Source organism: Vipera ursinii (genome assembly GCF_947247035.1).
Source record: "Vipera ursinii genome assembly, contig: scaffold_196, whole genome shotgun sequence".
Lineage (NCBI taxonomy): Eukaryota > Metazoa > Chordata > Lepidosauria > Squamata > Viperidae > Vipera > Vipera ursinii.
The window spans coordinates 8,443-35,352 of NW_028148103.1; the positions used below are offsets into that span (position 1 = coordinate 8,443).

Here is a 26,910-nt window from a genome sequence, read left to right on the forward strand (position 1 = left end):
TTAACCAGTGGAACAACTTTGCCTTCAGATGTTGTGGGTGCTCCATCACTGGAGATTTTTAAGAAGAGACTGGACAGCCACTTGTCTGAAACGATACAAGGTCTCCCGCTGGAGCAGGGGGCTGGACTAGAAGACCTCCAGGGTCCCTTCCAGCTCTATTCTATTCTGTATTCTCAGGATTGTTGGGGGGGCAGATAAAACAGGAGGAAGGAGTAGGTTGCCTTTAGCTCCTCAGCCACAAGCCACTTGGGCGCTAAGTTCAGAATTCACGAAGAAGATGAGACAGGTTATCTGGTGACACAGCACCTTCTCCTCACATCTGGGCAAGGATATGTTGAAGCCCCAAGATAGTGGCTTGCTGGGAATGATAGAATTTAGCATTCCCCCCCCCCCCCTTTTGGCAGGGATTTGAGTAGGAGGGGAATTTCCTGTCCTATGGTGAAAATCCTAGGTAGTTAGTAGAAGTTGAAAAGGACTTGATGACCCATAATCAGCCAGTCGTTCAACAATAATAATAATAATAATAATAATAATAATAATAATAATAATAATAATAATAATAAGAAGAAGAAGAAGAAGAAGAAGAAGAAGAAGAAGAAGAAGTAGTAGTTGTTGGAAGGGACCTTGGAGATCATCTAGTCCAACCCCCTGCTCAGGCAGGAAACCCTATACCATTTCAGACAAATGGCTGTCCAGTCTCTTCTTAAAAACTTCCGGTGTTGGAGCATTCACAGCTTCTGGAGGCAGGTTGTTCCACTGGTTAATTGTTCTCACTGTCAGGAAGTTTCTCCTTAGTTCTAGGTTGCTTCTCTCCTTGACTAGTTTCCATCCGTTACTTCTGATCTATTTCCTGATATTTGTTTTAACTTTTATCTCTTGATTTTCACAGCATAACTTTGATCCCTACAGAGATTAAATAAGATGATCTTAATGGAAATATGCAAGATCCATTGCTTGGCGGGGGGGGGGGGGGATGAGGGCTGAAACATTTTAAGTCCGAAAAAGAGAACATTCGGAAACGGCTGAGACAGACACCTTCCTAATTCACTGAGCTATAAGCAGACGAGAAAGATAACGACAGAGTCAGACTTTCAAGATGCTGTTCGTGTAGACCAGGGGTGTCAAACTCAATTTCATTGAGGGCCGCATCAGCATTGCGGTTGCCCTCAGGGGGCCAGGTGGGTGTGGCCTGAGTGGGCGTGACCTACTGGGTGGGCGTGGCTAGAGTGCATATGGCCTACTGGGTGGGCATGGCCAGCTCTACATCGTTCGCATCAAGGGTGCCTATGGAGGCCTGGGCAGGAGTGGGACAGATCTGAGGGTCTCTGGCAGACAGGGGGGGTCTCTGGGCCAGGGCCAAGGCAGTGGGGGCCGTTCCCTCCCTGTTTCCAGGATGGCTTCACGGGCCACATGAAACCACTTCACGGGCCGGATCTGGCCCCCGGGCCTTGTGTTTGACATGCCTGGTGTAGACAGTCACGAAGAAAAACAGTTTTAGTTGTTCTGGTCTACCTGACCAACAGGACGAGCTAGGCAGGATTTCCATGCAAAACCCCAATCCCTCGAAATTAGTTGTTTCTTCCTTTTTCAGAATTTCCGCCCAGCTGGAGGGTCCATCCTGCATAACCCCGGGTCCATGTTGTAAGTACCACTCCATCCCCTGGAGGGCCTGCCTTGATGGCGGAAAGCAAAATGTTTCCTCCCCGTGTTGCTTCCCCGAGACCAGAAGCCCCCTTTTCTCCTTTCCGCAGCGAGTATGGAAACCAAAGATACGAAGTCAGCCACGTGCACAAGGTGGAGTGTGTGGTGCCGTGGCTGAACGATGCCCTGGTTTTCTTCACCGTCTCCCTGCAGCTTTGCCAGCAGCTCAAGGATAAGGTGAGGTGAAGGGTGGTGGTCGTGGTGAATTGTTGAAGGACGTTTTTTGCTTTCCTAGCACGTATAGTAGGACATCTCCAGGAACCAGCACTTTACGTGCAAAACATCCCAAGTTTGATCTGCAGACTTTAAAAAAAAAAAAAGACATCAGCATACATGCTGCTGCCCTAGAAAGAGGAAGTCATATTTAGTTATAAGGCAGAAATATAATAGTATGTGGAAAAGATCTTGGGAGAATCAAAATCACGCGAAGTATTAGTACCGCTTTATAAAGCCTTAGTAAGGCCATACCTGGAATACGGCATCCAGTTTTGGTCACCACGTTACGAAAAAGATGTTAACACTCTAGGAAAAAAAATGCAAAGAAGAGCAAGTAAGATGATTAAGCGCCCAGAGAGTAAAACATATGAGGAACGGTTGCTGGAATTGGGTATGTCTAGTCTAATGAAGAGAAGGACGAGGGGGGAACAGGATGGCAGTGTTCCAATATCTAAGGGGCTGCCCCAAAGAAGAGGGAGTCAATCTGTTCTCCAAAGCACCTGAAAGCAGGACAAGAAGCAACGGATGGAAACTAATCAAGGAGAGAAGCAACCTAGAACTAAGGAGAAACTTCCTAACAGTGAGGACAGTTAACCAGTGGAACGGCTTGCCTTCAGAAGGTGTGGGTGCTTCATCACTGGAGGTTTTTAAGATGAGACTGGACAGCCATTTGTCTGAAATGGTATCGAGTTTCCTACCTGAGCTGGGGTTTGGACTAGATGACCTCCAAGGTCCCTTCCAGCTCTCTTCTGAATTGCACTGACTGGCCCATGAGATGCTGCCAAGGGAATTGGTCAGGTAAGAGGCAGTGTAGCCTGCAGCTGGAAAACGGTCAAGGCAAGAAGCTCAGAAAAGACTGCCTAGGCTGTAAAGGAGACAAAGGGGAGAATGGTCCTTGCAGACTTGCAAGATGGATGTTGGCCTTGGGTGTGTGTGTGTGTGTGTAAAACAGGTAAAAGTTATAACCAGATTTTACCTACCGAGGTAGGTAAAATGAGGACCCAGATTGTTGGGGGCAATAAGCTGACTTTGTAATAATGCCGCTTTGGGGGGGGGGGCGAAAGCCCTAATAAGCAGGCATATACATAGAATGAAGGCTATTGCTAAGCACGTTGAATTGTGCTTAAATTGTAAGCCGCCTTGAGTCTTCGGAGAAGGGCGGGATATAAATGGGATTAAAATAAAATAAAATAAATAAATAAACTTCATTGTACCTTGTTGTAAAACTGTATTAATAGCAAGTCTGAAAATACAATCCTCACCACCACCACCACCCAGTCTCCTTTACAACCCAGAAACTAAGGCGTGTCTCTTGAAACTCTTGCTCTGCCCGCTATCCACTTGCAGGCTACACTGTCTCATATCTGACCTTTCCCTTGGCAGTTTCTCTTTTATGGCTCTCCCAAGGTCTTTCCCACATACCGTTACAAGGTATAGTAAAAAAAAAAATCCAGATGGTATCTGGGATCATGTGATCAACACCCAACTTGTACACATACAGGTGGAGCTTTGGCTGCACCAGGCAGCCATAATTGTGACTTGGTTGACAAACATCTGCAGACACCCCTGTGTAAAGCAGTACTATATGATTATTAACTGTTGCAACGCAAGAGGCCGTTGGTCTTGTCTTACCACCCATGCTCCACTTACCAGTCCCTTCCATAACATAATTGATTAAAAGTTGCAGATATAGATGGAAATTGTGCTCGGAAAGAGAGGCGATGCTGCGTCTTTGGCAATTTAGCCTGTATTTTTAACATTTCCTTGTCTAGTCCAGTGCCACAATGTAGAGGAACGAAAGATTCCCTTTTGACCCCTTCAGAAAAAACAAGGTTCTTTGCCTAAAAAACAAAGCAGTACTTCCTTTTTTTTTGGAAATGTCAGTCGAAGATACGGTTCCCGTTGCAGATTTGACTCTGCCGAAGAACTGGAGCTAATTACCTATCACCCGCCCGCTTCAGATCTCCTTTGGTGTTCTTCTTTTCCCCAGATTGCTGTGTTTTCCGGCTACTGGAACTATCGGCCCTACTGATCTTCCTGCAGAGAGTGGTCCGGTCAGTTTCAGCCACTCTCTTCCCGTGAAGATCTCATGATATAAACTCTTAACCTGTGAAGAACGTCCAGATTCTGCCACTCCATGGGTAGTAGCTGGTGGGCAGGAGGCAGTGCCTGTCATCGGTATCTTTGCGTTCAGAATGTCATTATTTATTAGCACTTTAGAAGTACGTTCATTTCTTTCCATGGGCATCAAAGCCAGGCTGAGCCAATAAACACTGGTCAAATTGCACCCTGTTTGGGAGTTGGGGGGGGAAGGTTGTTACAAACGAGGGGATGAAGAGCAGCCTTTGCTGACCTGCATTGGGCTTGTCTCAGAAAGACCAACTATGGGGTGGGACACCTCTTGTTCCTTCCTTGTCATGTTTTGGCTTTTCTTTTCCTTCCCGCCTGCCCTTTCTCTAGCTTTTTGCACCATAGTGATAGTTGACTTCCATAAGTGAAAGCGTTAGAGGGACAGCTGGGTTTTGGTGGGAGGTCACCCCCTATTTCCTGGAAGCAGGTAAGACACTGCTGCTTCCTCAGGTCTTCCAGAGAACCTTTGCTGCCCACCAAACAGTAGAAAAGACGATGGTGGTCTTGCTAATATAACAAAGTCGGTTGCTGCTAAACATACGTGAGTCCTAATCTTTGCTCCTAGTATTGTGTGTGGAATAAACCTTTCCAATTATTGTGGTCTATGGCTTGGTGTTTTGGGAGGAGAACCTTTGACACAGGATTTTTGGGGGAGAGGTGGTGGGACATGCATGGAGAGGAAGAGATGGACAAGTGGAACAAATTTCTGTTTGCTCCAAAATGGCTAAATTCAGTCCTGGATCAAAATAACCCAGAAGTTCATTTTCTTGACAGGGAAGGATCCAGGGTTTTTATCCATGCTGGTTGGTGTTTTTTTAATCACGTGCAAAAAGTGGATTCTTCCCCACCCTCTGTTGGGTCTACCAAAGCTTGGATGGAGGGGGGACATGAAAACAAGCTCCTTCAGTCGCTTTACAGCCATCCAAATTTATTCAACAACAATTAGAAACTTAAAAGATTCGCTCCAATCGGAGGCTACATTTTACACTGAAAATTAAGACATTGATCTTGAAAAGTAACAAATCTGGGATGTTAGAACAAGAAGGTATAAATCAGTGGTGTCCAATCTTGGCAACTTGCAGACTTCAGCTCCCCAGAATTCTGGGAGTTGAAGTACACGAGTCTTAAAGTTGCCAAACCCGAACGCCCTTGGTACAAAGCATCCTGAACTGGTAAAAACATTTTCAGTATTACAAGGAGCACAACGTTGTACAAAGGTGTTACAAGGTCTGGGCTGATTCTATAGAGAAATCTAGGACAGTAAAAGCAGCCGGGTCTCAATAACATTTATTAAGCTGTACGACTCTTTCTTTGCTATTGGCACTTGATGGGAATGAGAAGGGCAAAGTAGACACCTTGTGATTGACGCTCCATTTTTAAAGCACATACTAACAGATCCAACTGGTTAGACCACAAGGCGTTTGCAAGCCTTTGCAAAGGTGGATTATCATTGCTCACGGACCACGTGTTTCGTTAGCTCTCTTCCTTGTTACTAATGGTCAGAAGCAGCCGATAGTTGGCAACGGTGAGAATTCTTGAATTGTTCTCCTCAGCTTATGGCAGACAGACATGGACTGAGAATCATCATATGAGCATCTAAGCCTCTTGAGGCTCACCTGTTGTGAAGTTCCTTCAAGAAGAAATCTGATTCTTAACAATAAATTCCAGCAGAGCAGAGAAAGATCAGTAAAGCCGGATGCTCAGGCGACTGGTCATATGGAGTCTAAGGGTCCATGCCCATATTATCGATACCAACTTTTCTTTTCTTGACCTGTAATGGAAGAGCGGCTGTAATGTTTGGAATCTCAGAGGAAGAAGAGCATTAAATGATAAAAAAGGCAAATTTGTCCAATGGGAATTGTATTTATTCATCCCTAGGCTAAACCAGAATTCAATTCCAGAATTGGTATCTATCCAAATTTTGTTAGAACAAGAAAAGGCGACTTAGTTTGACCCACCAACAGCTAGATTTTGTTCCCTGGGGTCTTCTAAGTCGTCTTTGGGTCAATGTTGAAGATATGCTGCCCTCTAGTTTTCTCTGGACTTTTTTTACCCTTTTGTGTGTGTGTGTGTGGGGGGAGTTATATATTAAATTTATATGCCACCCATCTCGCTATCCAAAGTAACATGGGATGCTCTTTCAGGAATGAAGTTATGACCAAGTTGCTACAGCCAAAACAGCCTCAAGAAAAGGGATGCCTTCTGCAACCAGGGTTTTCACCGGAGCTTAGAGAGGATAATTTAGGTCCATGCATTTCATCTCTGCTCAGTTCAATGGTCTTAATTCAAGCATCTCTGATGGACCAATGGTTTAATTTCTGCTTACACAGTGAAGGAGAAATTCCTCTCTCTCTCTCTCTCTCTCTCTCTCTCTCTCTCTCTCTCTCTCTCTCTCTCTCTCTCTCTCTCTCTCTCTCTCTCTCTCTCTCTCTCTCACACACACACACACACACACACACACACACACACACATACACAGAGAGAGAGCGTGAGAGCAGCCCTCCTGCCAAGCTAATCCACTCCATCATTAAATGCGCAACTTGAGGGCATTTCATTGTTGAAGCTGCTTACCTTCTTGTACGAACTAGGAGAATCACAACTGCAGCAGCAACATCTGATCAACGCAAGGACGGCCAGCAAGAGAACCATCCCTGGCATGGGCAGAAAAAATGGCGGGCTCAGTGCCTGAGTTTATGACCGATCAGAAACCGGGATGGCTCTTCTCCATCCTGGTTTCCACCCCACAGAGCCTAGAATAATAGGGTTGGAAGAGGCCTTGGAAGGTCTTCTAGCCCAACCCGCCTATCAGAGGATACCCTGCCTATCCCATTCCAGAGAAACGGGCTCTTCTTAAAAACCTCCAGCGATGGAGCACCCACAACTTCTGCAGCCAAGTTGTCCCAATTAAAGGCCAGGAAATTTCTCTTTTGTTCTAGGTTGCTTCTCTCCTTGATTAGTTTCCACCCGTTGCTTCTTGTCCTGCCTTCGGGCGCTTTGGAGAATAGCTTGACTCCCTCTTCTTTGGGGCAACCCCTGAAATACTGGAAGGCTGCTGTCATGGTCCCTCCTCCCCCCTCGTCCTCCTCTTCATTAGACTAGACCAGGGGTAGGCAACCTCGGCTCTTTTATGACTCACGGACTTCAACTCCCAGAATTCCTGAGTCAGCATAGCTGACTCAGGAATTCTGGGAGTTGAAGTCCGTGAGTCATAAAAGAGCCGAGGTTGCCTACCCCTGGACTGGACACAGCTAGACAAAGAAGCTGTAGATATTGAGATATTGCTGAAGGATGCAGGCCAAACGCTTTCCTTTATGAGGAGCTCTTCTTGGGTAGAACAGAAGAAAACTTGAGTTTCCATGAGGTCTTTTAATTCCATTGATCTACCCTTGGGCCTGCTTGGCTCCACCAAACTTTTTTTGAGACCTCATTGCTCTTGTTTCCTCCTAGTTCTCTGCTTACACCTCTGGGAAGGTGCCATCTTTCCTCTGAGACCCCCAACCCGTTTGCACCATGCAAGTAAGTCCACCCAAATGAGCGACCCCAGAAGCAGAGCAGCTGCCCGACCAAACTCTTCGTCGCCTCCCTCCACCTACCAATGAAGGTGAAGAAGATGACAAAAGCCACAATGTCCCAGGTGGTCTGGAAGAGCTGCTTGCTCTGCAGCCGACTCAGGGCATCGTCGATCTGCTGGCTGATGTCTCCGGCCACGTTTTTTTCAAGGGTCCCCATCTCACCCCCTCCGCGCACTTACAGCCAAGAGCTGCCCAGAATGGAAAACAAGACAGTCAGCACAAACCGGACTTCTGGGTTGTGGGAAAGCATTCAGTTCAATCACGGGGAAAGCGTTCAGTTTAACCGTTCACGCGTGACGAAAGGTTGTTATAAAACGGGAAGGGGAGAAGAGAGTCAGGCTGCGTCTGAATGGAGAGGGCCGACCTCCTACGAAAAAGTGGAAGCGTGCCACTGTTTTAGAACGTAGAATACAGAATAATAGAGTTGGAAGGGACCTAGGAGGTCTTCTAGTTCAACCCCCCCCTTCCAGGTTTTCAAAAACAAGAACAATGTTTCTAGTCCTCATGAACATGACAAGTCAGCTTCCAGAAGAACAGAGTTGGAAAGGGACCTTGGGGGCCTTTTAGTCCAACCCCTTGCTTACGCAGGAGATCCTATACCACTCCAGACAAATGGCCGTCCGATCTCTTCTTAAAAATTTCCAATGATGGAGTACCCACAATTTATGAAGGCAAGCCGTTCCACTGATTAATTGTTCTAATTGTCAGGAAATTTCTCCTTGCTTCTTAGGTTGGAACTCTCTTCGATAAGTTCTCCTCCGTTACTTCTTGTCCTGCCCTGAGGTGTTTTGCAGAATAAGTTGACCCCCTCTTCCCTGTGACAACCCCTCACTATCGTATTCTCTCCCCCCCAATCACACAGACCTTTCCCCAAGTTTTCAGTCCCTCCTACAGCCCCCATACCAGCAGATTCCTCCTTTAAAACCCACCCCCCCAACTTCAAAATAAACAACACAAATGGATTTCTCAAGTCCCCTTTACCTTTTCTTTTTAATCCCGGGGGGCTCTGACGGATTCAGCTGTGTCCCCCCCCCCGCAGGACCTAAAAGCTCGGACGCCTGGCAAAGAACTAGAGGGCAAGGTTGCCTTGATCTACGAGGAAGTTGGGGAAAAAACAAACGGAAATAAAAACCTGGGGTAAGTCTTTGATTTATAAGGCACCTTGCAAAACAACAACAACAACAAAACGAGCATCAAGCTAGGACAGAGAGGAATGAATCAAACAAGTACCCACCGCTGCCAGTTCCCGGGAAATCTTGTGGGAAAAGTAATCGGCCCCCCTCTTCTTGGACTATTCTTCCGTGGTGCCTATGGTGACGAGTTCTTTTCCTTTTGTCTGTTCTCACTTCCTTGTTCCTGTTTTGTGCTTAAGCAAGAGGTTGGTTTACAACAGAGCCCCAGGAGGACACACCCTCGCCTCCTAGGCTAGGTAAAGGCGGACCTAATCAGAGCAACTCTATTTGAGGCGGTGGTCTTCCTTAGGACCCCCAGTGTTTCTCAACCTTGGCGAATTTAAGATTGGGGACTTCAATTCCCAGAATTCCCCAGCCAGCATGGCTGGCTGGGGAATTCTGGGAGTTGAAATCCACCCATCGTAAGGTTGCCAAGATTGAGAAACACCTGTTTTAGACATTCTTCTCCATCTCTTAGCTGCCACTTGGGGAGCCTCTACATGAGGCCCGTCCAAACTTGGCAACTTTTAAGACTTGCGGACTTCAATTCCCACACAGGCTGGGGAATTCTGGGAGCTGAAGTCCACACGTTTTACAGTTGCCAAGTATTTTATTTATTTATTTATTTATTTATTTTAATTCCATTTATATCCCGCCCTTCTCCGAAGACTCAGGGCGGCTTACAAGCTTAGCAGTAGCCTTCATTCTATGTATATGCCTGCTTATTAGGGCTTTCACACACACCCCAAGCGGCATTATTACAAAGTCAGCTTATTGCCCCCAACAATCTGGGTCCTCATTTTACCTACCTCGGAAGGATGGAAGGCTGAGTCAACCTTGAGCCTGGTGGGATGCGAACCTGGAGATCTCTGATCTAGATTAAAGCCGGTCAGATCTGCTAGTCTTAGCTGATCCTTGTTCTTCTTTGGTTAGGCATTTGTTACAGAATTTCTGTATCACCTAGAGGTACCCCCCCTCCCATGCATTCAGGTAGATTTGTTCTTGGTTTGCACAGCTAAATTCTAGGTTGTTAGTTTCCGCTTTAAGGCGTTGTGTGAAGGTAGCGACAGCTGTGGGAACCTTCTCTAGGAGGATTTTTCTCAAACCTGGCCACTTTAAGATGTGTGGACTTCAACCCCCAGAATTCCCCAGCCAGCAACGTTGGCTAGGAAAATCTGGAAGTTGAAGTCCACACATCTCAAAGTGGCCAAGTTTGGAAAACAGCGTTCTAAGAAATAATTAAACTTCTATTTGCAAGTTATGCATTAGCTCATCCCTGCGTGGAGCTGTAACCAAGCCCACCTAACAAATGCATCTGCTTTGCATTTCCAAAGAGCCGGTTCTCATTTTCCTATTAAAACAAAACAAAACAAAACATTGAAATGCCTGTGAAACATTTTCATGGCTGCTTGTCCAATACAATAAATGTGAGAATCAGGAAGAAAAATGTTAGGTTTGGTTATTGAAGAGTCCAGCAGGGGGCGACGTTGCAATATTTATCATGCAAAAGGGATTCTCTTTTTTTATGGGGAGGTTCACGCTGCATCAAACCGTGGCTTAACAGGTAACAGACTTTAACAGAGTTGGAAGAGACCTTGTTAGTCTTCTGGTCCAATCCCCTGTTCAAGATAGGTGGCTGTCCAGTGATGAAGCAGCCATAACTGCTGAGGGCAAGCTGTTCCAGTGGTTAATTGTTCTTACTGTTAGGCAGTTTCTCCTTAGTTCTAGGTTGCTTCTCTCCTTGATTAGTTTCCATCCATTGCTTCTTGTCCTGCCTTCAGATGCTTTGGAGAATAGCTTGACTCCCTCTTCTTTGGGGCAGCCCCTGAGTATAGAAACACTGCTATCACATCACCCCTAGTCCTTCTTTTTACTAGACTAGACGTACCCAATTCCTGCAACCGTTCCTCATATGTTTACCTTGCTTAATAGGGTAGAGTGTAAGGGATAGACACAAAAGGTAAGGATACCGTACTTCCTGGTCATTCTTTCTGGATCAGAAGAGGAGATTCTGGCAGGACCCTTGGTTAACAGCTAAGAGCCTTGGTGGAGCAGTGGGCTAATGCCTCCTTAAGTAACACCAGCTGCCTGCAATTAGTGCAGGTTCGAGTCCCACCAGGCTCAAGGTTGACTCAGCCTTCCATCCTTCCGAGGTAGGTAAAATGAGGACCCAGATTGTTGGGGGCAATAAGCTGACTTTGTAATAATGCCGCTTGGGGGGTGTATGAAAGCCCTAATAAGCAGGCATATACATAGAATGAAGGCTACTGCTAAGCTTGTAAGCCGCCCTGAGTCTTCGTAGAAGGGCGGGATATAAATGGAATAAAAATAAAAATAAATAAAATTTCTTGGGGTGTCCATTCCTAAAATTTAATTGTTCCTTCCTTTTTTTTCTGAGTTTGTGCTGCAGCACAATTGCTTTTGTGGCGAGAACTTTGCAGGCTCTAAATCAATGTTTCTTAAGCTTGGCATCTTTTAAGGTGTGTGGACTTCAACTCCCAGAATTCCCAAACCGAGTAGTAAAGGAACAAATAAAAGAGAAAGAAGAAAGAAAACATACAATTGTGCCTTCCCTCCCTTCTTTCTATCAAGTAGTTCCCATCTTAAACTTTTCCCCAATCTCGTGTCCTTTTTAATCCCCAAATCTCAAAACCATCCATTCATATTTTCTCCTTTCAGGAAAAAACTCCATATAGGCAGTCCTCAACTTACAACAGTTCCTTTAATGACCGTTCAAAGTTACAACGGCACTGACTCATGACCGTTTTTCACACTTACAACCGTAGCAGCATCCCAATGGTCACATGATCAAAATTCAGCCGCTTGTCAACTGACTCATATTTATATGGTGGTTGCAGTGTCCCGGGGTCACGTGATCGGACAAGCAAACTGAATGGGGAAGCCAGATTCACTTAGCAACCAGGTTACTAACTTATGAACTGCAGTGATTCACTTAACAACTGTGGCAAGGAAGGCCGCAAAATGGGGCAACCGCCTCACTTAGAAACAGAAATTTTGGGCTCATAAATTGAGGACTGGCTTTAAAAAAAAAGTCTTTATCGTTCTTTCTTTTTTCTCTGACCAGACTGATCAGCTTTGCCATTTCTCCAACTTCATTTTATAATCCAGTTTTCCATTGTAGGTGTATGAGGTGACCAGGCTAAGCCCGAGGGAGCAATCAGTCTTGAGATCTAAGTCCAACCCACCTTGAATTCCATTGGCTCTTATCCACCACCAATTTGCTTGGACTGTTAGTAGTTCAGATTCTTGTAGAAAGCTTAAGCCTGCAATAAATCTATATAGTCACTTGAATTGCCTGGACTCCTGATTTCCAGTGCTTGATTATCTATCTATCTATCTGTCTGTCTGTCTGTCTGTCTGTCTGTCTGTCCGTCCGTCCGTCCGTCCGTCCATCCATCCATCCATCCATCCATCCATCCATCCAACCATCTAGGAGATGACCAGGCTGAGCCCAAGGGAGGGGTCAAACATGTCATCAGTCTTGAGTCCCTTTGCACCCACAAAAGATCTAAGTCCACCTTGAATTCCATTGGCTCTTATCTACCACCAATTTGCTTGGACTGTTAGTAGTTCAGATTCTTGTAGAAAGCTTAAGCCTGCAATAAATCTATATAGTCACTTGAATTGCCTGGACTCCTGATTTCCAGTGCTTGATTATCTATCTATCTATCTGTCTGTCTGTCTGTCCGTCCGTCCGTCCGTCCGTCCATCCATCCATCCATCCATCCATCCATCCATCCAACCATCTAGGAGATGACCAGGCTGAGCCCAAGGGAGGGGTCAAACATGTCATCAGTCTTGAGTCCCTTTGCACCCACAAAAGATCTAAGTCCACCTTGAATTCCATTGGCTCTTATCTACCGCCAATTTGCTTGGACTGTTAGTAGTTCAGATTCTTGTAGAGACTTAAGCTTGCAATAAATCTTTATATCCATTTGAATTGCCTGGGCTTTCTGATTTCCCCCGGATTTTGACAGTAGCCATGTCATTGCCTTTCCAACTGTCTGCAGGCAATCATCTTGCCACATCAGAAGCAGAAGTTTTCAGTGCGCTACGAAGTAGACCAAATCTCAGCGCTGCATGCACAGACAGGGGGGCTGCCAATCAGTTTCCTTGGCTGATCCCCAGTTCCTTGCATTCATTTGTTTTTCTTCATTCCTGATTTGCACCCAAAGCATATACCTCTTGTTTTCAGAATGGCTAATTCTTATCTTAATTAAAAACAACCCAATGTAGGGCCCCCCTGGCCATATACAACAGCTAATGAATGTTAAAACAGGGGCTTTTAAAAGTGATAATATGCAAGGGTATGGGGGGAGGGGAATCCCATTTCTTTGCATTTTCTCACATTTCCTTCACAGAATCAAAATTCGCTTTGGCTGTTCAGAAATGGATATGCTGCTTACTTCTATAGAACTTTGAAGGAACTGTCTCCTAACTTTAACAAAAAACACAGCCTCATAGACGGCCCAGGTGCGCAGCATGTGTCATCCAAAAATAAATATTTTTGCAAGAACTTTAATCCAACAAATCATAGAATCATAGGGCTGGAAGGACCTTGGAGGTCTTCTCGTCCAACCCTCTGCCTGAAGCAGGAGGTCTTAGGAATCTACATCAACATATTTCAAACTTGGCTGATGGTGCGGTTGACGTCCCTACTGTTTTTGTTTTATGTGGAATCCTTGGTACTATTCCCTACTTCTCAGGATGTTGGCTGTTGGAGAGGATGTGTTCTGGTCTTTTTGTTTCCTTCTTCGCTTTTTTATTGTCTCTTTTGAAAGGTGAGCATGTGTGGTTGGCTGAATTCTCCGAGTGCCAGGCTTCCAGGAATTCCCTAGTGCAGGGGTAGGCAACCTCGGCTCTTTTATGACTCACGGACTTCAACTCCCAGAATTCCTGAGTCAGCCGAGGTTGCCTACCCCTACCCTAGTGGTTTTGAATTTAGCTTGGTTGGTCCAGGATGCTCAGTTTCCCAGTTGAAAGTATGGTTATGTCTGCCCAGATAACACCCAGATAAGCATGGCTTAACACCAGACAAACAATCAAGCAGAAAACAGTATTTTAATGAAGCTACTGATTAAGACTCAGGGACGCGGTGGCTCAGTGGGTTAGGACGCTGAGCTTGTCGATCAGAAGGTCGGCAGTTTGGCAGGTCGAATCCCGAGTGCCGTGTAGCAGAGTGAGCGCCTGTTACCCGTCCCAGCTTCTGCCAACCTAGCAGTTCGAAAGCACGTAAAAATGCAAGTAGAAAAATAGGGACCACTCCGGTGGGAAGGTAACAGCGTTCCGTGCGCCTTTGGCGTCTAGTCATGCTGGCCACGTGACCACAGAGACGTCCTCGGACAAACGCTGGCTCTTTGGCTTTGAAACGGAGATGAGCATCGGCCCCTAGAGTCGGAAATGACTAGCACGCATGTGCGGGGGAACCTTTACCTTTTACCTTTACTGATTAAGAAGACAATTGTTCCCCCACCAACACTGGCAGGTTACTCACTTACTCACACTGATGATGTTACCTAGCTGGGCAACGAAATGCTTGCAAGAAAACAACCAAGCTTAGTTCAATCCTGAGCTACATACATCCTCTTTGTTTTAGAACTATTTGCACATTGACTTTTTGACCATCTCTGTAGGTAGCCCTCTGTCCAACAGCCCAAGAAGGTTAAGGAGCCCTTGATTTTTGACCATCAAAAATCTCTGAAGCACCCAGAGTTCCCCATTTGCCATTTAAAAGAGAGACTTTGATCATCAGTAACAATCCTGAACAAGTAAAAGAAACAATGATGGCATGGGCTAAAAACTTTGGGCACAACATAGAGTTAGAAAACCGGCAAAAGCTTTGGGAAAGAAACTATAAAATAAAAATGGCAACCACATATATACAGAAAATCTGTATAAAATGGTTTATAGATGGCACTTACCACTGGCTAGATTAGCAACAATGTTTAAAAATATGTCTAGCAATTGTTGGAAATGTAGGCAAAAACCAGGCACTTCCTATTATCTTTGGTGGACATGCCCTAAAAGCAAACAGATTTTCGACAAAAATTCGTACTTGGTTAGAAAAAAAATCGTTAAGAAAGCATATAGATTTCAAACCAGAACTATTTCTATTAGGTACAATTTCAGGAGAATATGAGGGAAAAAATGTATATTTAATGGTATTAACAGTGGCAAGAATTGTTTTTGCGCAGAACTGGAAAAACGAAGAAACGCCCTCTGAAGATGACGTAATTAAAAAAAAAATACTGGAATGTGCAGAAATGGATAGACTCACTTTGACGATTAAAGAAAAAAAGAAGATACAGAATATTTTCCAATATGGGATGCATTTTATCAATGGCTGGAAAAACAGGGTAAAGAGTAGGATTTTACTACACATTATTAGAGTAAGACCCAGACAATCACGCCGTTTATTTTTTTTTATTTTTTTTTTTATTGAAAAGTTTTAAAAAATACAATTTTCCTTTAAGAAACCCCCCTTCCCCCTCCCTCCTCCCCTCCCTACCTCCCCCCTATCTCCCCCCCTCCCCCTCTCCCTCCTCCCTCCCCTGCCTCCCCCCCTCTACTTCCCCTCCTCCCCCCCTCCCCCCCTCCGACTTCCCAGAGCAAAATACAAGGTATATATCTAAAAAGCAATCATAAACAATCATATACTAACAATTATAAACTCTAAAATCCATCACTCTCTAGCTTATATAAAGTAAACCAATCCTTAACAATACTAAATATATATAAAAAACTGAAATAAAAGAAAACTAGCATCATTCCCATCTATGTTCTTCCACATTTCCCTATTACCTAAACATATTCTCATTTACACATCACAAACACCTATCCCTATTAACCTCTCTAGCCAAAATAGACTATAATAGATAGTTCTTACACAAATTAACCCGCATTAACCCACAAAACTTTCTTCCTCTTCCTCTGTAATAAATTGTCCATTAATTCCAAATTAAAGATTCTGTTACCATACATATCATCCCAAAACTTTTAAAAACACAACTACCACTTGTCTATAAGTATATTGTGGAAGTTCCATAGATTTCTGCTGGTCTTATTTTTTTGTCTTTTTTGAGCGTTTTAAGGCAGCACGCGTCACCCTCTGTTCTCTAATATCATCCAAAAGAGTTGCAGCTTGAACTCCTCCTGTACCCTTCTCGTCTATCAGTCCATCTTCATCCTCTTGATGTTCTCCTTCTCCAGATCCCTCTGCAGCTTCCAGAAGTGTTGATGGGGTTACATTTAAAACATTGTTGTAAAAGTCATGCGCTTGCTTCACATTACCCAAACAGTACCTTTTGCCATCATACATGAAGCTCAGCCCAGCTGGGATCTCCCATCTGAACCTTATATCCCTTTGCTTGAGCTCTTGCACAAGAAAAATAAAATCCTTCCTTCTCTTTAAAATCTTTGGAGGAATTTCTTTTAGAACCAAAACTTCTTGACCAGCAATCACAACTTTGGTATCATAGGCAGCTTGTATAACTTCATCTCTAACTTCCCTTTTTACAAAATAAACCACCACATCTCTAGGCAACTTTCTCTGTTTAGCAATCCACGAATTCACACGAAACACTTTGTCCATACCTTGTTTTATTTCAGATGCTGGATGATTCAATACCCCCTCAAAAGCCTCAGAAACCAGCTGCTTTAAATCTTCCTTAATATTCTCTTTTAGGCCTCTAATTCTCACAGCAAACTGCATCTGGTAAAATTGGGCCAGACTCTGTTCACTATCCATTTTGTCTTTTAAATCTTCAATTTCCAAAACTTTTGCTTCTAATATAGCATTCTTTTGAGTCAAGTCTTGCACTTGGTCATCCAGCACCTCCACACATTTAGCAACTTTATGCACTGAGGACAAAATGTCTGCCTTCATCTCTCTAAGTTTCTGTTCCATCCTTTCTTCCATTCTCTGCTCCAATTTCTCCAATTTCTCCTCCATCTGTGCAAATTTAGCACCCATTGACTCCAGAATTAACTGGGTATGTCTTTCAAGATCCTTCGAAGTCAATACATCAGGAGAATGCAACGCCTGCAGTAATGATTGTTGTTGCACCGGAGAATTTCCAGCACTCCGAAAAGTTCTAGGGGGAGGTTTAGCCGCCATCTTTTACTTACAATTGTGACGCACTTTCACTTTAAGTTTTAAGCAAAGTCCATCAAGCTTGAGAGTAAAATAAAATAATCTTCTTCATCTCTTCATCTTTCCCTCTTGTACTGCTCTGCCTGCTCTTTTCCTTTCATAGTCTCTCCTTCAAGCAGGGATGGTCGCAGACGCCTGGCTCTGCTCCATAAAGTCCGGAGCAGAGACGCTAGCCAGCTGGGAGCAGCCCAGGCTACGGGGGAGTTCAATCCTTCAGCCGCCCAAGCTCCAAGCTCAGGCGGCCCCGGAGAACTCAACCCCCACCTGGGGGCTCACCCCCTCCTCTTCTCCCGAGGAGGGGGCTTCAAATTCGCCCGAACAGCTGATCGGCGCTGTTTCGGGCGAAAAATCACACAGCTGAGCTGCGGGCAGCCCGGGAAGGCTGTCTCCGGCGCCACGGAGCCACCGGAAGCCCCCCAATCACGCCGTTTATTAAGCACTTATGAGTTGTAAACTTTAAAAAATAAATTAAAAAATTATAACAACAATCCTGCCGAAGATTAAGGCCGATAGCTTTCGTTTTTTCACTTTTCTAGATCACACTTAGCGTCTTTGAGACACCTTCAAGCTTTAGATCTGCTTGGAAATCAATGGACCTTCAGACAAGTGCTAAGGTCGGGCTCTTCTCTTGTGGCAGCAAGCAACACAATGTGACAGGCTGCGATCTTTATAACGTCTCTTCCTTTTTCATGCCTGTCAGATTGCGAGTGGAGACAGGTGTCTCATTGAACTTTCATGCCCATCTTGTGTCAAGAAAAGAGACCGAACATGATAGGAATCCAAAGATGGGCTGTTTTGAGGAGGAACTGGAGGCAAGGCACTTGCGTCAGGGATGCGAGCATCTCTGCATATCTGGCCTGTTTTGGCTGGGAAGGGAGAGGAAGACTTTCAGGCTGTGGGGTCTCTGTTGAAATGAAATCAAGGAATTAAGCAAAGGCAGGCCGAGTTAATATTTGGGTGGGCACCACCAAGAAAACTGAGCTGCTGGGCGGTTAAAAGGCCATCTTAGAAGAAGGCCCGGGCCAACCCCTTCCTTACTGTTGTCATGAAACCTGCACAGATGTGTCTATTCAGTCCTCAGAAATTGATCTTGACTCCCCCAGATCAGAGGGCTCTATGACAATTTGCTACGGCCAACTCGCCACGGCCCATTTGCCATGGCCAGCTTGCGGTGGGACAGTTCACTGAGGGACAAGAGTTACATCTTACTTAGAGCAAGGATTTCTCAACCTTGGCAGTTTGAAATTGTGTGGACTTCAACTCCCAGCATTCCCCAACCAACTAAGAACTGGCTTGACGTTCACTTCCTCCCCAGTACAATCTTCTTTAAAAGAAAGTTGAATTCCATAAGTCTTCAAGTTACCAAGGTTGAAACATTGCAGGGGGAAGGAAGGAAGTTCAAGGTAAATTGCTCAGGTAAGTCTACCCCACCTGCGGCATCCTCCCCCAAGGTGTGGGAGAGAGAGGAAAGGAGGAAGAGGGAGAGAAGGAAGGAAGGAAAGAAGGTAGGAGGAGGAGGGAGGGATGGAAGGGAAGAGGAGAGGAGAGGAAGGAAAGAACGGAGAGAAGGAGAGAAGGAAGCAAGGAAGGAAGGAAGGAAAGAGGAATGGGGAGGGAGAGAAAAGAAGGGAGGAGGAAAGGAAGAAAAGAATAGGAAGAAGGAGGGAAGGAAGGAAGGAAGGACGGAAGGAAGGAAGAAAGGAAAAGAAAAAAGGAAAAGAGGGAGGAAAAAGAAGAAAGAAAAGAAGAAGGAAAGAAAGAAAAAAGAAAGAAAGAAAGAAAAAAGAAAGAAAGAAAGAAAGAAAGAGAAAGAAAGAAAGAAAGAAAGAAAGAAAGAAAGAAAGAAAGATTGACTTGCTTCCATGTTTATTAGCCGATGATAGATGCATCTAATTCAGTCCCATTTTCCAAGAAAGATGTTGCGCTGATCTAACTGCAGATTAAAATCGTGCCTAAGGAGGTTTGAAATGAGCCTAGACTCACGCCAATTGTTCAATAGATAACGTGGCAAATAAGTAATTAGGGTGATTTCATTTTGACAGAGTCCACTGTGCCCGTGGGACTGGATCTTCCAAGAACGGGGGAAAAAAATACTTTTGTGTCAGCCCTCGATCACCTCTTTCCCCCAGGCTGAACCCAGTTCTTTCAAGTTCTCCTCACAGGCCTGAGTTTTCTATTTCTGAGACCATCTTTGTCCTCTTTTGAAATCTATTCACATTTTTTTGGCAATCTTTCAAAGGGAGGTCTCTGGGACGGGAAGGTCTTCTTGAAGGCCTCCTAAACAATCGGTGGATCACAACCCTCTTTTGCACAAAATGGACAGGCTGTTCGCCAGACTAAAACCTAAATCCGAGCATGCAGCGCTGTACTTTATTCATGCCTTTCCCTGCTATAGAAAGTCCATTTATTTTTCAGAAACACGGTGCACGCATGCTCGTTTATTTCTTTTGTTTATTTACATGGCCACCTAACTCAAAGTAATATGATTCTGGGCGATGTACAAAACGCAAAAAGGAAAAATTATCCGCTAGCAAGTACAAAAACAACAGATAACATTCAAACCGAGTAAGACTATAAAATGGTGATCAGAAATGAAATCGACGGCAACCCCTTAAAAAAGGGAACTTCACCTCTCCTGACTTTAAAAGTCTGGGGAAAGCACCAGACCTTAACTTCCTTTCTAAATGTACGCTATAGGATCGGGGCCAATTGTGTTTTGTTGATTTACTTCCCAAGGATTTTTGAGCAGAACATGCCTCCTTCCTCTAAAAGCCGTGTCCCTTCGAGAGACGAATAAACAAAAATCCAAAGAAATTCAAAACAAGTTTTCAAGCCTCTGGTTCAAAAAGAAGAAAAACAGAAACTTCTTTTTTTTTGAGAGAGAGAGGTGGGAGGGGTTTGAGACTTTGGAGAAATTGTGAGACAGATTTAACGCAGCGTAAATCGAAATCAACCAGATTGACTTCACAGCAAACGCTTATGCCAAAATCATTATTTCCTTTCCAGCAATCACTTTTCTTTCTTTAACTTCCTTAATTGACTTTGAACCTTCATTTTCTTCCCCCAAAGATATTTTCCCTCTATAGTTTCAGATGCCCCCCCCTTCTCCTAGACAGATGCATATTTATTGCAGGGAGCCATGATTGATTGATTGATGGTGGGGGGTTTCCCCCCAATTATTCTCATATAAGCCACTTTAGGAACACTTTTGCTGAAAGATGCCATCAACATTGGCAAGTAAATGAAATTGAGAAGGTAGCTCCCCCCATCAGAAAACTAACCCCTCCCCAACTTATGCTCCACCAGGCACATCTGCGAAACCCAGAATGCTGGCCTGTTTCCAAAATGCTTTACAGAGTGTGCTCTGTTTTGTGTTTTTAAAGCTATAGCTGCCAGAAGCATTTTTATGGTGTGCATGTAAATGCCACCTTGTTCCCCACGTAGGGATGCTCGGGCACTGCCAAAGCCAAATGAATAATACTACTAGTAAACCTTGAGTTACCACCACAACTGAGCCCAAAGTGTCTGCTGTTAAGTGAGACATTTGTTAAGTGAGTTTTGCCCCATATAGAGACTTTTCCCACAATCCCCACAGATACAGTAAATTCTGTGTCCTCTGCAGAAGAGAAAATACTCTGGTTAGGAAGGCTGTGCATGACTGCGATGTAGACTGGGAAAAAAAAAGAAAATAAACCATTAGTCATGGCCTTATCGGAAGCATTCAGCACCCTTTGCTGAAGTCCCATTCCAGTTTGGCTTATGAGATGCAGGGAAGGATGGGACCATGATGGACCTTGGACCTGGTTGTCCATCATTCAGTTGTCCATTATCCTCATTTACCCGGGACCCGTCTGTGGAGGCCACTTGAATACCAGGCTCGGTAAGAGCGCTATGGACTGCCTGGACTTTGTTCCATGGTTTCTTCCTCAGCAGACACCTAAAGACCTTCTTGAACCCTTTGCGGAAGTGCTTGGAGACCAAGGCGTAGACAATGGGGTTGAGGCAAGAGTTGGCATATGCCATACAGTGAGAGAGCAAGCGCAAAGCATAGGTTGTTTGGTTGAATGGGAAGTCTCCGTAGAGGTAGTAAAGCACAACCACATGATAAGGCAGCCAACACAAACAGAAGAGGATGGTCACAATGATGATCATTTTAGTCACTTTCCGCTTAGCCTTCTTGGACTCCGACATGTCCGTTAAAGGATCCACTGACGTCCAGAGATATTTAATTGTCCTGGTGTAGGAGAGAGTAACAATCAGAGCCGGGATGACGTAGCCAAAGATGAAGGTGCTGGTGTCCAAGACCTTACGCTTCCATCCCTCCCAGCCTGGCACGCAGATGTAGCTCTCCTCCCATTGAACCAAGTCATAGTAGCTCAGGTAGGGCCCTGAGAAGATCATCGAGAGGCCCCAGATTATCGCCGTGGTCACCACCGCGTGGTAGGCAGTACGTAATTCCCGGGAGTGTAACGGGTAGCGAATGGCCAAATACCTATCAAAAAGCCAACTGCATTAGGAATTGCTAGACATATCTATGGTGTTCTTTATATATATGCACTTAATTTACAGTATATATGCACTTTTTCCAATGTGCAGAGAAGAGCAACTAAGACGATTAAAGGCCTGGAGACTAAAACCTAGGAAGAACAGTTGCAGGAATTGGGTATGGCCAGTCTAGAGAAAAGAAGGACTCGGGGGTGACATGATAGCAGTGTTCCAGTATTTGAGGGGTTGCCACAAAGAGGAGGGGGCCAACTTATTTTCCAAAGCACCTGAAGGCAAGAAACAATGGATGGGAACTAATCAAGGAGAGAAGCAACTGGGAATTAAGGGGAAACTTCCTAACATTGAGGACAATTAACCAGTGGAAGAACTTGCCTTCAGAAGTTGGGGGTGCTCTATCACTGGAGGTTTTTAAGAAGAGACTGGTCAGCCATTGTTTGAAAAGGTATAGGGCAGGGGTAGGCAACCTCGGCTCTTTTATGACTCATGGACTTCAACTTCCAGAATTCGGCTCAGGAATTCTGGGAGTTGAAGTCCATGAGTCATAAAAGAGCTGAGGTTGTCTACCCCTGATATAGGGTCTCCTACTTGAGTAGGGGGCTGGGCTAGAAGACCTCTAAGATTCTATTCTATTTTGTTTTCTGTTCTGTTCTACCCTACCCTACCCTACCCTACTCCACTCCACTCCACTCCACTCCACTCCACTCCATTCCATTAAAATTTTTTAAGGAACAATTAAAAACTAGTTAAAAATGTGATCTGATCACTCAGTTTCCCCAGCAATACAACCACTTTGTAGGTTCCATATTCACTTTTCCAGATTCTCAGATATACTAAGTCAGGGGTCCCCAACCCCCGGTCCATGGACCTGCACTGGTCCACGGCATTCCAGAAACCAGTCTGCACAAACAAGCAAAGCCCCATCTGCAGGATGCAGGCAGCATGCAGAACCATGCAGCCTTCAGTCCATAGAAAACCCTTTCTCCATGGAACCAATCCCTGGTGCCCAAAAGGGGCCACTGTACTAAGCCATTAAACTATGCCAGGGTGTCCAACCTCGGCAACGTACAACTTGTGGACTTCAACTCCCAGAATTCCTTAGCCAGCTATGAATTCTGGGAGTTGAAGTCCACAAGTCTTAAAGTGGCCAAGGTGGGGCACCCCTGAACTATGATGTAGAAACTTCAATGGAAGAGCTCACACCACTGCAGCCAGCCCTATGGGTGCCCACCATGGGTGCCTGAACCAAATCTGGGTCATAGAGAAGGAGATCCATTTACCTGTCCACCGAGACAGCAGCCAAGGTGAAACTGCTGGCGTACATAGTCAGGTAGATGAAGAAATGGACCGCTTTGCACCAGAAAGAGCCAAAGATCCACCCCTGGGTGGAATAGATGGTGGCCTGGAAGGGCACACAGAAGATGATGAAGAAGAAGTCGGCCAAGCTGAGGTTGAAGATGAAGAGGTTGGTCTGGTTACAGCCCTTCTGGCTCTTCTGAAGGAGCACAGCCAAAACCAGGCTGTTGCCAACGGTGCCCAGCAGAAAGATGAGGGAGAAGACCACTGGAATGGCGATCCTGGTGGGGCTGAACTGGTTGAGGGCAGAAGAATTCCAAGGTCCAGCCAAATCGGCACATTCTTCCTGTTCAGACATTTTAGTCAAACAATCTGGGGGCAAACAGATGGAGAAGAACAAGAGAGGGGTTGAAGTATCCATAAATGCTCATGAGATAATCTAACCTCTCCTTAAACCCCAGATCCTAAAGATCATTCAAAAGCAAAAGACTCTGTCTTCTTCTTCTTCTTAAATATCAGCTAGACCCCGGCTAAATACAGCACAAATTTGGTTGCTGTATATGCAGTTGGGTCATGATAGCCTTTAAAATGCAGGAGAATACACTCACTTTCTCTAGCAATATAACCACTTTATAATTCCCTATCCACTTGTCCAGATCCTCAGATATACTAAGCCATGAAACTATGGCGGGGCATCCAACCTTGGCAATTGGGCCATGATAGCCTTTAAAAAATGTGAGTCCCGGTCCACAGATAAGCCAACTTTGGGAGCATTTTTGGAACCTAAATATCTCGCTTATCCACAAGTTTATACAGTAACTCAATGGTTCTCAACCTCAGCAATATTCAGAGAAATGGACTTCAACTCCCAGAATTCCCCAGCCAGCATGATATGTGGTGTTCTTCCTGCACATGTGTTAAAATGTCCATGGTTGATTTCTACCTGTAGACAGAATTGAAACGAAAAAAGCTAGAACACATTTCAACACCAAAATCTTAAAAAAGTGAACACCCAACCTAAGGATTTGATTGAAAAATCCAGAGCAACAATAAGAAGAAGGAGCCAGATGTTGGATCTTGCAAAATTAAAATCCCTGTCTCCTCTCTGGATGTGCTGGCAATTATGATTAATCAACTTCTGTTCATCCACATGTTCCTCTCTCTTGATTTGGAGAAGAGTGCTTCCAATGCAAACAATTCTAGCAGCTAAAGCGCAATGCACCTTCAAAATGCCACGTTGGACCACAGTAAAAGGCTGCAACCCAACTGCTTGGAGCTGGGCAAAATAAGGCATCCAGGGCCTTATTTATATATATATTTATATATATATTTATATATATATTTACAAGATGCCAGGTCTCTTTTTCAGGTGTGAGCTACATCTCTCTGCATTTCTGCATTGGTTGAAGCTGACAGGAAACTGAAGCTGCCAGCCTCAAGGGTGGTCCTACATCAATCACAGTGCAGTAGTCCAACTCCAGTGATAAAGTGCAACCCAAAATTAGGTCAACAGTTTACGACAGTTCAGTTAGCGAACGTTCAAAGTTACAACAGCGCTGAAAAAAAGGGACCATTTTGCCCACTTTATGACCATTGTGGCATCCCCGCGGTTATGTGATCAAAATTCAGACCACTTGGCAACTTGTTCACAGGTATGACGGTCGCAGTGTCCTGGGATCACGTGATCCACTTTTGCAACCTTCTAATATGCAAAGTTAATGGGGAAGCCCGATTCACTTAACAACCCTGCTATTAACTTAACAATTGCAATGGTTCCCTTAACAATGGTGGCAAGAAAGGTTGTAAAATGGGCCAAAACTCACTTTAAAATGGTTTCAGCAACATAAATTTCAGGCTCAAATAGGGCCACCCTTATTTGATGTGTAATTTATAAAGCAATATTGATAAATCCTACCATTCAACTGCAGAAATTTCTTTACTCTTTTATAAAAGATAGTAAAGGTAAAGGTTGCCCCGCACATGCGTGCTAGTCGTTTCTGACTCTAGGGACCAGTGCTCATCTCCGTTTCAAAGCCGAAGAGCCGGCGCTTGTCCGAGGATGTCTCCGTGGTCATGTGGCCAGCATGACTAGACGCCAAAGGCGCATGGAACGCTGTTACCTTCCCACCGTAGTGGTCCCTATTTTTCTACTTGCATTTTTACGTGCTTTCGAACTGCTAGGTTGGCAGAAGCTGGGACGAGTAACAGGCGCTCACTCTGTTACGCGGCACTCGCGATTCGACCCGCCAAACTGCCAACCTTCTGATCGACAAGCTCAGCGTCCTAACCCACTGAGCCACCACATCCCACTTTATGAGAGATAGGCATATATAATCACAATCAAGCTTCAAAAGAAGCAGAGAAACAAGCCATTTCTCAATGTACAACAGGATCGCTTTTTGTCTATTTTTATTGTTCTGCAAAAGTCTTCAGCCCTTAAAAACAAGAAGGTATGAAAAAAAAAATGGGGGAAGTCAGCTATTTCCCCATGAATTAAAATCAAAACAGGTGTACAAAAGAAGTTGATGTTAATTCAGAAGATTGTCGTTTAGCATCTAATATAAACTATAGTCAACATTTAAGATCCAGATGTTGGCCATCTCTGTTGTTGATCTGTTTTATATGGATAGAGCTTTGTCCAAAAGGTTTATTTTGTCCAAAAGGATTCCCCCCACCCCCGATTTTATAATCACAGCACAGTTTGCTAGATTCTGCGCAGTGGCACTAAACTTGACAGATAATCCATTATAACCATTTTGTCTCTTTCTTTTTTTTAATATTATCACACTGTTGTATTTTAACACTCAATAATTGTCTTTACAGTTTAAGGACTAATATTGCGTTATAGCTTAGGCTGTGCTCTTGTGTACGTGCAGCTGAGAGGCTGCCAAATTATGATTTCCAAATTGGTTTTATTTGTTATGTTATTATTTTATTTTAGAACTTTTAATTAGATTCTCTCTGAGCATTTTTAGTTCCACTGGGCTTTGACTGTGATAGATATTTGACTGACTGACCTTTTCCTGATTTTCTTACAGGTAACTACGGTCCAGTCACTCTCCATCCAGAGTGAAATAAACATGATGCTAAAACGGGAAGTGCAGCTGGATCATACACAATTTCTCTTTGGAGAAAAGGCAAGATAAATATCTATATACATCTGTTTTTCCCCCCCCCCTTACCTCTCAGAATGCACAAATCTGTTCCACCAAAAATAACAGAGAGGTCCACAAATAAACAATATATATGAATTTCAAGATGCACAGAGCTGGATTTGGACTCAGGCAGCATCCTCACGTAACCCTATCCCTGTTTCCCGTCCTGTAAATTAGCTGTGCAAACGGCGAGGAGCAAAAGAAAATATATCTCCTCATTATTAAGTTATTGAAGCAGTGGGAGAGAGCTGGCTTGTGGCTGAAATGTTTTTGCTGGTTTCTCTCATTTTCAAGAACCTTCATACTGGTTGTGGGAATGAACCCCAGGGCAGGACCGGTGGGGGTGAAGCCTAGTCTAGAGACCGTTCTTACCATAATTTAATGCTTGCTGGTTGATCCTGGATGGTTTCCTCTCTCCTCTCTTACCTGCACACAGAAACATAAACCTTCCCCTCTGTAAATAATGAATTCTCACCAAATTCCTGCTAAGGAACAGGAGAGTTCTTTTTAAAGATTGTAGACATTGTGGGAGGAATAGTCAACTTCTAGACGCCAATGGTCAGAAGAAATCTTGACAGCATCCGTTCTCACCCACACAGTTCCCCCAAAGACATCAGCTCATGAGATTTGGGGACTTGCTGCCCAACTCCTGATGTTCCGAGGCCGTGTCCCTGATTTTAACCACGATCTGTCTCGGATTTGTGGAGGACAAGCTTCATCAAAGCTCCGTAAAAAGGATTCCACCTACCTGGTTTTGCTGGGATGGTACAGAAGGGCTACTGGCTCTCATCTGTGGCTCACTGGTCCTTATTTTCTTCCCTGGTGCTTCTCCTCTGCAAAGATGAGAGAAAGTCTTGCAGGCAGATCTATGCCTTTCTCCCTCCCCTCTATCTCCCTCCCTCCCTCCCTCCCTCCCTCCCTCCCTCCTTCCTTCCCTCCCTCCCTCCCTCCTTCCCTCCTTCCTTCCTTCTTCTCTGTCTGTCTGTCTGTCT

The 26,910-nt window shown here is 44.6% G+C and overlaps 2 protein-coding genes and 2 long non-coding RNA genes across 5 annotated transcripts; 2 read left to right on the forward strand and 2 right to left on the reverse strand.

Annotated features, from left to right (window-relative positions):
* The first annotated feature begins 527 nt into the window (after positions 1 to 527).
* Positions 528 to 4,642, forward strand: LOC310650744. Its single transcript, XR_014494420.1, has 3 exons — positions 528 to 1,641; positions 1,752 to 1,878; positions 3,908 to 4,642. It is a non-coding gene; the product is annotated as an uncharacterized lncRNA (long non-coding RNA).
* Positions 4,643 to 4,765: 123 nt separating this feature from the next.
* On the reverse strand, positions 4,766 to 8,982 carry LOC310650742 (small integral membrane protein 22-like). 2 transcript variants are annotated; one of them, XM_083380331.1, is made up of 5 exons: positions 8,854 to 8,970; positions 8,601 to 8,711; positions 7,641 to 7,807; positions 6,619 to 6,698; positions 4,766 to 5,818 (listed from the first exon to the last, which is right to left on the reverse strand). In XM_083380331.1, the coding sequence occupies exons 3-5, from the start codon at positions 7,774 to 7,776 to the stop codon at positions 5,771 to 5,773; spliced, it is 264 nt and encodes an 87-aa protein (XP_083236457.1). In that variant the 5' UTR covers positions 7,777 to 7,807; positions 8,601 to 8,711; positions 8,854 to 8,970; the 3' UTR covers positions 4,766 to 5,770. The 2 variants fall into 2 exon arrangements, with proteins under 2 accessions (XP_083236457.1, XP_083236456.1); XM_083380330.1 differs by lacking the exon at positions 8,601 to 8,711 and having other exon boundaries at positions 8,854 to 8,982.
* Positions 8,983 to 14,812: 5,830 nt separating this feature from the next.
* LOC310650746 lies at positions 14,813 to 26,538 on the forward strand. Its single transcript, XR_014494421.1, has 3 exons — positions 14,813 to 15,168; positions 25,802 to 25,900; positions 26,518 to 26,538. It is a non-coding gene; the product is annotated as an uncharacterized lncRNA (long non-coding RNA).
* On the reverse strand, positions 20,673 to 23,121 carry LOC310650745 (galanin receptor 2b-like; the record flags this gene model as incomplete). The annotated part of the gene is made up of 2 exons (XM_083380332.1): positions 20,673 to 21,456; positions 22,748 to 23,121. The coding sequence occupies 2 exons, from the start codon at positions 23,119 to 23,121 to the stop codon at positions 20,673 to 20,675; spliced, it is 1,158 nt and encodes a 385-aa protein (XP_083236458.1).
* Positions 26,539 to 26,910: the final 372 nt, after the last annotated feature.

What these genes read in the sequence shown, in the direction of transcription:
- LOC310650742 (XM_083380330.1), bottom strand. Translation starts at nt 7,776, where the DNA reads ATGGGGACCCTTGAAAAAAACGTGGCCGGAGACATCAGCCAGCAGATC. An exon ending in CATCTTCTTCACCTTCATTG is followed by an intron (nt 6,699 to 7,640) that starts GTAGGTGGAGGG and finishes TGCCCATGCCAG; the next exon opens with GGATGGTTCTCTTGCTGGCC. An exon ending in CTCCTAGTTCGTACAAGAAG is followed by an intron (nt 5,819 to 6,618) that starts GTAAGCAGCTTC and finishes CTTCCATTACAG; the next exon opens with GTCAAGAAAAGAAAAGTTGG.